This window comes from Octodon degus, unplaced genomic scaffold, assembly GCF_000260255.1.
Source record: "Octodon degus isolate 3935 unplaced genomic scaffold, OctDeg1.0 scaffold00034, whole genome shotgun sequence".
Lineage (NCBI taxonomy): Eukaryota > Metazoa > Chordata > Mammalia > Rodentia > Octodontidae > Octodon > Octodon degus.
This window is the reverse complement of record NW_004524610.1, coordinates 18,345,037-18,356,366: the sequence shown is the minus strand read 5'-3', so window position 1 is coordinate 18,356,366 and position 11,330 is coordinate 18,345,037. Positions and strand designations below refer to the sequence as shown.

The 11,330-nt window shown below is 35.1% G+C and overlaps 1 protein-coding gene across 1 annotated transcript in view; it reads left to right on the top strand.

Moving 5' to 3' along the window:
- LOC101560048 (V-type proton ATPase catalytic subunit A) overlaps nucleotides 1–11,330 on the top strand; it is a gene marked incomplete at its 5' end in the record, with an annotated part of 46,244 nt that overhangs the window by 26,274 nt on the left and 8,640 nt on the right. The window contains 1 exon segment of the mRNA XM_012514546.1: nucleotides 7,994–8,092. Within this exon segment, the coding sequence (XP_012370000.1) occupies nucleotides 7,994–8,092 (99 nt within the window).

Genomic DNA, 11,330 nt, shown 5'->3' with positions numbered 1-11,330 from the left:
TTTATCAATAAAACTTTGAAAAGAAAAAAAAATAATTTGTTTTATATAGTTAGGTGCACTGGTATTTGTTACATACATAGTTAGGTGCACTGGTATTTTTTGCATATATAGTTAGGTGCACTGGTATTTGTTGTGATGTTTGTCTCTTCCCCTTCAATTATTCCCTTCACAAAGATGTAGTGACTTTCTTTATCTCTTTTAATCAGCCTTGGCTAATTAAAAGTGAAATTCACTTTGTCTGGAAATAGCTACTCCTGCTTTTTCTGGGTTCCTGTCACATGGAGTATATTTTTCCATTCTTGGACTTTCAGTCTATAAATTACATTTTGAGTTAAATTTTTTTAACCTTCTTTTTTCCATTTTATATATTTGGTACAGGGCCTCACTATGCAGCTCAGACTCATAGTGATCCTCCTGTTTTCAGCCTCCCCATCACTGGGATTACAGACATGCACCACCACACCTGGACTCAGTCTCCAGCTCAGTGCACTCTGGGGGAGAGGCCAGCACAGCATGCAGGACGGGGGATCAAACCCTGATCCCTGCGCTTGCCAAAGCAGGCACTTAGTCCACTGAGCTATTTGTCAGCCCTTAAATACATGTTTTACATTTAGCATATTGGTGAATGTAGACCATGAATGTAACTGATATATATTGGCATCATGCTTGGTGAATGGAGCCCATTAACGTAACTGATATATATTGACATCATGTTATTTTCCTGTTGTTGGCTTCTCATTTTTTCCCTTCCTCCATTTAATTTGTTTGTCTTACCTGGTGGATTCCTTTTTCTGGGGTTTGATGGAGTTTTAATCCTTGTTATATCTTTCTAGAAAGTTCTTTAAAACATTTTGGACTACTAGTTTGGTGTTCATAAATTTTCTCAGATGTTCTTTGCCATGGAAGTATATTATTTCTCTATCAGTTTTGAAAGATAGTTGTACAGGATATCTCAGTCTGGGTTGGAGGTTCTTTTCCTTGAAATACTTCATTCCAAGCTCTCCTTGACTTGAAGGTTTTGTGCTAAGAAATCAGCTATAATTCTGATGGGCATTCCTTTATAAGTAATTTGTTCCTTTTTCCTAACAGATTTTATGATTCTATGCTTGTCTTGAATTTCTGGAATCTTGACTGTGATATATTTGGCTGTAGTTTTGATGCTGCTGCTGATGTTGTTGTTCTTTTATCATAGCTATCTGAAGTTCTGTTTGTCTCATATAGTGTGTCAAATTGTTTATTTCCTACCTGGGAAGTTTTATGCCATGAATCTGTGATCAGTTTTTTTTTTAAATATCATTTATGCTATCTCCTGCTTTTTCATTGACTCCAGTCAGTCTAAAGTTATTCTTCTTTGCCTCATCCAATAGAAGCTATATTGTGTCTCATGTTCCCTTGCTATTTTTAAGGATTTTTTTTTCCTGATTGCTGACTGCAAGCCTGTCTTTTATAACTGAGATCCTACCCTCATACTGATTCAGTCTCCTGCAGATTTTAATGCAGTTTTTACTCTCTTGGATATCTACTTGAATCTGCCTTATGGATACCATTACTTTCCTGTGCTGAGCATTCATGCTTCTGTAATTTTCTTAAACACCTCTTTTTTTTGTCTCTATCTGCTCTAGAGACACTAATCATGTTTTTCATTATATACACCATTTCTGCAGTTATCAGATAAATTGTTTCTGATCTGATTTTTTTTCTAGAACTTCCATCAATTACTTTGTTATTACAACTTCAGAGAAGCCAAGTGGGTGGCTTTATGATTGTCTCACCTCATTGCCTTCTGGATTTGTCTTTGGTGAACTGGATGTCCTGGGTCATTGCATCCTGTTTAAATGTCTTTTTTTTTTTCTCTTTAGTTTAATTCCTGGCATGATGCTTGTGAAGTACTAGTGGGTTGCTTTATGGTTGTTAATTAGAGTCCTTAAAGAAGGACAACTTCTAGGTATCTTCCAGGTGCAGCTGTTTTTCGTGTGTTGAATCTGTTGCAAGATCATGTATTTTCAGTTTGTTGGGGATGAGAAGTTATTGATTGCTTGGGCAAGCCCCTGGATTTTTGCACTGTGCCACAGTGTTTTCTATGACCCTTAATCAATCTCAGTCTTGGAATACCAGGAAGAATCACTATTTAGAACTATTATTTCACTTTTGACTGAAATGGTACCATCAGCAATAATAGTAGCAACAATCACAGCCAAGAAAATTATAATCTGATGAAACCATTACTTTTCCACCTTTACCATATAAATTAGATTTGTGGTTATATAACAAAATCTAAACCACACAAGAAAATTATAGGTAGTACACCAAGTCCCTAATATGTCAAATTTCCCCTTTGTGGTTAAAATTTAAAAGGGGTTAGAGAAAAAAGAATAGAGAGGTAGAAGAAGCAGAAGAGATTACAAGTAAGGCTGGAGGACAAAGTAGGATAATGCTTACTTTCAGAAACAGTAGTAGACAACTTGTGGAGACAGAGTTCTAATTATGCTGATCTATCCCAGCAAGAATCAGAAGCTTTTTGGTGGAGTAGTAGATAATCTTAGCAGGCTTGCACCTAGTGGCTGAGACCAGACTGCAGCCAGACTGCAGCCATCAGTGCACATTCCAGGGCCTTCATCCAGCTAAGGGCTGCGAGATGGAGCCAGTAGCCACTCTGAGTTCTGAGCTCGACTGGCCCTTCTACAACATGGCTCCTGGCTAAGTGCTATCACTTGCCAGATGATTGAGCCCTCAGCACTCACCAGCTAGTGCAGTCCATCATGTCTACTGCTCAGCTCCACTGCTGCCACTTTCTGTGAGGGGTTTCCAGCAGTCACCATGTGTCCGCAGGCTTGAATCTCCAGAAGGCGTAGCTGGCTAACTCATTCCTCTTCATTGAAGTTTCTCTCTTCACTCTCTCCATGAGCTTCAGTTCAGGCCTCAGATCTTTCCTGGGTACCTACTTCACCCCTCCCATTGCTGTATTTCAGTATCTGGTCTGCAGCTCAGAGGCCTCTTCTCTGCTGCTTACTACTTCATATTCTTGGTGCCACCCCTTACATTTTCTAAAAGAGCACAAGTTGGCCAGCATAGGAACTTAAGTCACAGTTGGCTGGCTTTAAGGTGGAAAAGCCTATTTATATATAAGTTTTAAAGGAGTGTGTGATTTAGCAGGATTTGAACTAATTTTATGCTTTCAGCATTTAGCTGAAAATTGATAGTTCTTTCCTAGTTAAAATAAAAAACAAGATTGACATTTAGATTGTTAATGTCTGACAGGTTTGTTTTATTTATTGATATTTTAAAGAAAAAAATGACAAAATTTCAAAATAAGATCATAGGAGAATAACAAGTCAAAGTAATTGCTCAGATTATAAATTATATGCATGGAAAAACTGATGAAACAATATAAGTGCAAACTTTCTTTTAAGTAAATTAATAAAATTAATAGCAAAGCAGCATAAATACCTGCCTGGCAAGCACAAGGTCCTGAGTTTGATCTCTGGTACCAGAAAAATTAAAAGAAATTAGCAGCATAGCTATCCTAATGCATGTGTATGTGTGTGTTTTATTTTTCTCTTCTTTCCCCCATCCCCCATTCCCGTTTATCTTTTCTTATGAACAGCATCTTTGCATTTTCCAATAGATACTGTATATTTTGGATCTTATTTACATTTTCACGTTCTTATACTAGGGAGAAAATACAATCTTACACATGCTGATTTATTTTCTTTTCCATTTACCTATATGAGTCTCAAATTTATCTTTCTTTATGCCTGAATAGTACTCCATTGTATGAAAAGACAACATCTGTTTTAATCTATTCTTCAGTTGATGAACATTTGGGCTGTTTCCAAGATCTAGCTGCTACAAATTGTGCTGTTGTAAACATGTGCATACATATATCACTACAATGTGATGTTTTTAATTCTTCTGGGAAAATTCCCAGAAGGGGAGTAGCTGGATCAAATGGGACCTCTAATCCTAGTTTTTTCATGAACCTTTACACTGATTTCCATAGTGGATTCACCAGTGTATACTCCCACCAACAGTAAGGAAGAGTTCCTTTTTCCCAGCCCCTCCAACATTTGTTATTGGTTGTTTTCTTGATAATAGCCAATATTTCTGGTGACATGGAATCTCAGTATTGTTTTAATTTGCATCTCTTGATTGACCAATGATGTTGAACATTTTTTCACCTATTTATTTTCTATTTGTAGTTCTTCATCTGAGAAGTATATATTCATCTTTAAATTCTAATTTAAAGACTTGATCCAGAATGCCCATTTTGGTTTTTTAAATTATTTTATTTTATTTTTTATTACTAATTTTATTGAGAAACAAATGCAGTAGGACAGTTTCAAAACCAATTAATAGGACAGTTTCAATAATTAATACATTGCATATGTCTTCATAGTGGTTATTCGTAGTACAAGATGCAGACATGATATCTTGTCCAAGCACTGTTAGTATAAATCTTTCTTATTGAATTAAGAGAAAGTAACTATATATCCATCTTAACTATTTTGTATATACAGATACAAAATGGTCCTTCATTTGTATCCCCTTTTTATGTTTAGTTTTGTCAGAGATGAGTATTCCATTGCCATTTAAGTATATGAATGCAAATAGCTCAGCAGATTAAAGGGCCAGCTTAGGCAGAATTAAGGGCTTGGAGTTTGATCCCCAGGTCTGCTATGCGGGCACCACCCCTGGGGTGCACTGAGACAGCAATTGAGACTGGGTGTGGTGGCACACGCTTGCAATCCCAACACTTGGGAGGCTGTAAACAGGAGAATAACTACAAATGATTAGGTTTTTAGTAAGCTCAGATTCCAGTTGTTGATTCTTTGAAGTATTTCCCCTGCAGTTTATTTTTTGTTCATGGACTATGTACATCCGTGTCTTCAAAACTTCCACTTAACTTTCTCTTCAAGTAGATTTGCTGTTTCTGTTTTAATATTGAGACCTTTAATGCGTTTTGACTTTCATGCATGTGATAGATACGGGTCTACTTTTAGTCTTTGGCAGTTAGACAGATATTTTCCCAGAACCACTTATTAAAGTGGCTGTCTTTTTTCCAGGGAACGAATGGCTCTAAAGCTGACAACCCTGCTTAACTGTGAGTCAGCAAGCAGTTATAAACTTATTGCAATGAATATACTATCATTTAATTATATTAAAGTAATAATGTCTAGTGAATTGGAAGACTTTTAAGAAAGTTATTCTTCAACATTCGGACAAGCATGGTTTACATTGTTTTACACATCTATGACATAGTGCTTGGAAGGTTCACTGACCAAAACACAGGCAAATGGGTTAACTACCTTCATGCTTGAAAAGGATTTTATATTCTTCACAAAATACAGCTGCTAACAAAGATGAGTATTTGATTTTCTAATTTAGTGAGGTGGTATGCTTTTCTGATATGAGTATTTCTTTTTTAACTGATATTGCTAAGATTATAACTGAGTCTTTTGTATTTGTTTTATACATATATATGTAATTGTATGTGTATGTATTGCTCATTTTAAGGTGAAAAGGAAAGCAAGTCACTGAATTATATGAAATGTACGCGTATCTGTGTATTCAAAGTGGTTGGGATAGATATATAGTTACATTCTGTTAATGAATAGAATGATTTGTTCTAATGGTGTTTGTAAATAGGATATCAAGTCCGCATCTTGTACAACAATTAACCACTAAGAAGAATGCATGCAGTGTGTTAATTATTGAAACTGTCCTACCCATTTGATTTGAAACTGTCTCATTGCTATTTGTTTATCAATAAAACTATGGCAAAAAAAAAAGAAATGTATGCAGTCTTCCTAATAATGCTTACATACGTCTTCCTAATAATGCTTTATGCTTTCACTTCTTGTGTTTATTTTCCAGTCTATGGTGTGGCTATTAAATTTATGCTCTACTTCTTTGGACTGTGAACTATCTGAAAGTGCAGATCAAATTTTTACAACTACCTAAGTTCATAACCTGGTTTGTTGACCCCTTGGTTTCTGGCTGTTAACATATATCTTGTGAATTTTGTACTGTATTATTTCCACATAAATGGTCGTCATATTTTTCACCTTCTGGGGTAAACTTTACAGAATCCTTAAATGAAACTACTCTAAAATCAAAGTATAGCCTTCAAATATTTTGAAGCAATTTGCTTATCAAATACTTACCTGCTTGTGCTTCCTGTAAGCTAATACTATCAAAAATAACTATTTCACAGTAATTACATGATGTTTTATTAGAATAAATCCATAGTAGAGAGGGGGAAAAGGAGATACCAGAGCTATAACTATATCTGTGAAGCTAGAATGATCAGTGAGCTCTTGCTGCTTGGTAACAGAGAGCAAAGGTTTCTGTTAAACAGTGTGTCCTTTGGTTACCAGGTAATGAATGTACCTCAGTACTGGCAAAGTAGCAGTGGCTGTATTCAGACTGGTTGAGAGAAACCGGATGAACCTTTACCTTATCCATATCTGAAATGGATTACTTAATGTTGACAAATAACAACATCCGGATTTGTTTTCCTCTATGAAAATTTGTTATTGACCAAATTTTTTGCAAGTATAATTTTAATATATCTTCTAACAGGCAAAATTATGAGTAACTTGTGACATGATTTCAGAATACATCAATCTATCCTTGACATAAGACTAAAAAAAGAAATCATCATTATTGTGGAAGTCAAGAGACCTACATTAAAATCTGGATTTTGCTGTATTTCCATGCAAATATGAAATATTTTAGCCCTTATTTATAAAATAGAGGGATATTCTCATAATGAATAGAATGATTTTTTCTAATGGTGTTTGTAAGTAGGATCTTACAAGTCTGCATCTTGTACAGCAATTAACCACTAAGAAGAATATATGCAGTGTATTATTTGTTGAAACTGTACTTTCGATTTGATTTGAAACTGTCTCATTGCTTTATGTTTATCAATAAAACTTTGAAAAGAAAAAAAATAAATAAAATAAAATAAAATAGAGGGATATATTTATTCATTTTATCAGGATGTTGTCATGATTGAAGATTATAGATAATTTGTGTAAATATGTAAGGACCAATTTAGACACTCAAGACATGATATTACTATATTAAAGAATAGCAGTAAGTACAGAATAGTGTGTGTGTGTGTGTGTGTGTGTGTGTGTGTGCATGTGCATACGTGTGTAGAATATTGCTGGCCCTTTATATCCACAGATTCAACCAACTGCACAGCGAAAATGTTTGAAAAAAATGGCATTTCTATTAAACATGTGTAGACTTTTTCCCTTGTTATTAATCTGTAAACAATACAACTTGACAACTATTTACTGTCCCTGTCTTTCATTGGAGCACTTTAATATACAGATGATATAAAGTGTACAGGAGGATGTGGGTAGATTCTGTCAGGAGTATACCATTTTGTATAAGTCACTTGACCATCAGTGGATTTTGCTGTCTAATGTACTCCTGTATTCACCTCCCACAGATGCCAAAGGACAGCAGTTTGTATGTTAATGAACCCATTTCCTAGACAAATCTTGTAGAAATTTAATAAAAGCAAAGCAAAAATTAAGAGAGCAAGGTTTGGATAAGGCTTATAGGACATTTACTCTTGTCCTTGAGCATCTCTCATACCCTGAAAAAGTTTCAAACATGGCCCTCCCTGATAACCTTTATTGAACTCTAGCCATTCTGTTGGATTTATTTATGTACTAGAGTTCTGACAATTGAACCCAAGTCTTTGTGCACACTAGCCAAACTCTACTTCTGAGCTATACCCCAGCCATTTCCAGTACTTTTATTAACTGAGACAGGTATAACATGTGATATTATGGCACAGTAAGACATTGTCCGTGGCTTATTAAATAATTCCGTTAATTCAGCTCCTCCATTACTAAAGTTCTTTTTCTATATATTGGGCTTTAAGTGGAATTATAATTTAAGGTTCAACTAACCCAGTAGTAATCCTGCAAAATTAAAGCAGATAATGATAACAGTATTTTTTTTTTTTAAGATCTAAGTTGGAATTTACCCTTGACAAACAAGAAAATGATGAGTGATGCAAGTGACATGTTGGCTGCAGCGCTGGAACAGATGGATGGTATTATAGCAGGTAATCTAAAGGATAGAGTCATGACATTTACTCTGCTCCTTCAGCTGTTTTTATTGCTGTGTTCCTACTATCATTTCATCTAGTCTTTTTCTTGTTCACATTTTTTGTCTTTCTCCAATCCTTTTGGATTTCCCATGGGTTCCTCTTCGTTCTTTTTTTCCAAGTACTCTCAAATTTTATTTTAAAACATCAAAAATTGTAATTGTGTCCTTGGTTTCTGTTCAAGGATAAAGAATCTGCATTTCATGCAATTCTAGTAGTATAAGTGATCTGTTTTACTTTCTCAATTCCTTGCTAAGCTTCTAGTCTTTTGTCTCAACTGCTAACCAGATCTCTATCGTGAAATGTCCTGTGAGCACCTCAGTGTCATCCTTTAAAGTATTGAGCTTATCCTGAGATCCTGTACCTCAGATTGTAGAACCTTTGTCACTGTCAGCCATGTGGATGAGTCACGGCCATTGCTTGGCCAATGTGCCCTCTGTGAAAGCCTGAGAGAATGTTTTCTCTCCATGTGACTCTCCTTAGGTACACTCTAAATCATCGATCACTTTCCTCTTTGACCTCATAATCTCTTTGATCAGAAAATTTGGGACACTACCAAGTTACATGACATTACAGTACAAGTTCTCATATGTCCTGAGTCTTAATTGACCTTAGAAGGTTAGGGCCAAAATGTTGACTTTCCTTGTGGCCCTCCTTTTTCTCTAATTTTGGTCTGCAAACTTAGGTTGTTAACCATCCAGAAGACAAGCTTATTGTTATTACCATACAACTTAGGCTGTTAAGCTTAACCTCACTACCTGTCTGAATATCAAACATCTTAAGGCATAACATGGAACAGGTATTTTTCATCAAGTGTTGATATGTTGAACTTCAAGTCCCTACAGAATATGACTTAAAAAAATTTAAAAATTAGAATATATTTTAAAAATAGGCATAAAGAATTATATCCTTCTTATGTTTACACATAAGTCCAAAAATCTCACCATATACAACCTTGAAGCAGGACAGTCCCACAATATTCCTTTTTCTGTCTCTTGCTTTCATTCACCACCCCCTTCATTTTGAATAACCATCTATCTGAGAGACAGCATCTCAGGATAAATCCTGAGGGGATTTCACTGACCTTATTAGACCTAAAAGCTACAACTCTTGTTGCATAGGTCCTACTTTACCTTGGTCTTAACCATCCAGCAGAAAAGTATAAAAATGAAATATAAGAAGTAAAGTCATGCTGTTATGTTGAGCTGTAGGGGACTCAGGTCAACAATTTCTGACATTGCCAGTTAAACGGAAGACCCAGTACTATTATGGGCTACTGGACTCCTTTAGAATATTTTGCTGAGTTAACACACCTATAATATTAAAATAATGGAACTAAACAAAGAAAAAAGGGGATACAGATAAATTTCCATTTTGTATCTGTGTATTCAAAATGGTTAGAATAGATATATAGTTACATTCTCTTAATGATTGGAGAGATTTGTTCTAATAGTGTTTGTAAATAGGATATCATGTCCACATCTTGTACAGTAATTAACCACTAGGAAGAATGTATGCAATGTGTTAATTATTGAAACTGTCCCACCAATTTGATTTGAAACTGTCTCATTGCTATTTGTTTCTCAATAGAATTACGGAAAAAAAATAAAAATAAATAGTTAACATAGATATATAGCTACCTTCTCTTCGTTCAATGAGAAGAAAGTTTTGAACTAATAGTGTTTAGACAAGATATCATGTCTGCATCTTGTACTATGAATAACTACTACAAGGACAACAATATGCAATGTACTAATTATTGTAACTGTCCTACTAACCTGTTTTGAAACTGTCTCATTGCTACTTCTTTCTGAATAAAATTAATATTAAAAAATTAAAAAAAATTTTAAAAAGTGTTGAGCTTAGGTCTGAAGATGTAGCTCAGCAGTAGAGCACTTGTTTAGTATACACAAAGCCCTGGGTTTCATCCATACACTCCAAAAACATTAAGAACCAAAAAGGAAAAATAAGTTCTGAGTTTATTATCTTTCCTCAGAAGTTTCTCTAATGGCCTTCATCTCTTCATAACCCTCCCTCCATAATTTCTTAAGTCAAATATTAAATTATTTTAGACACTTTTTACTTTTATACTTTGTTTTTGTTGTTGTTGTTGTTTTGTTTTGTTTTGTTTTGCAGAACCGGGAATTGAACTCAGGCCCTTGTGCATGCCAGGCAAGCGCTTATTTTACTGAGCTATCTCCCTGGCCCCTATGCTTTGTATTTAATCATTTAAGTTCTATCAATTCTATCAGCTCCCAGATTTTGTTTTTCCTTTCATCTTGTCTAGAATCCATCCTGCCTGTACTACTGTTACCTCACTGTGACCAAGTTATTCTTCCACTTGATAGCCTCAAGACTCTTGCTTTCTGCTGCAGTTCCTGAATCTCTGTACCATCATAATCTCTTTTCTAAAATACAGCGTTCATCATAGTGCTCCTTTATCAGCAACCTTCAGCAGTACTCTACTATGGGAGCAGAGCACAACCAGCACTAGCACCTTTGTCTTCTCATTGTGACAGAGGCTGACAAGGAAATGAACTTTCTGTCATGCTATGTATTTTGTCTCAAAGGAAATCCGTGTGTGTGTGTTTAGGACCTTTATAGCAAAGAGGGAATTAGCATAGGCTATTTAATGTGGGTATAGTCTGCCCTGTGGTCAAGGTCAGGGTTCAGGTTAGTTTGACCCTATCATTCCTAGGTTTTAGCTTTCCTGACCCCAGCTTCTTAGCTTTTTCTGGTCATCAGTTTGTCCCTTTTTTGTTTCGGTGTCTCTGTGACACTGAAGGTGGGTGTTTTCTTGTTTTGAAGGTTCTTTTCTTCCAGAGAGAAGTGGTATACTCCTAATTTGTTATGCTTATCTGTCCTAGAGACTTTTCTTCCTTTTTACCTCCTTTGCAGATTATTCATTTCTTGGAATATTGTCTTCAAAGAGTTATCTACAGACTAAACTTGTTTAGAAGAAATGAGCTTCAAAGTGAAGAGTTTTAACAAGTAAATTTAATAAAGGTCAGATTAAGTTCTGTACAGAAAACAACATTCTTGTTTTGAGAATATACGCTTTTAATGACTTGAAAAACTATTACCTAGAAAGGAGATTAGATTTACTTTGTCGTGATTTCAGAAAACATATTTAGAACCAATTCCAGGCAGTTATCAGTCTTTTTTTTTTTTTTTTTTTTTTTTTTTTTTTTTTTTT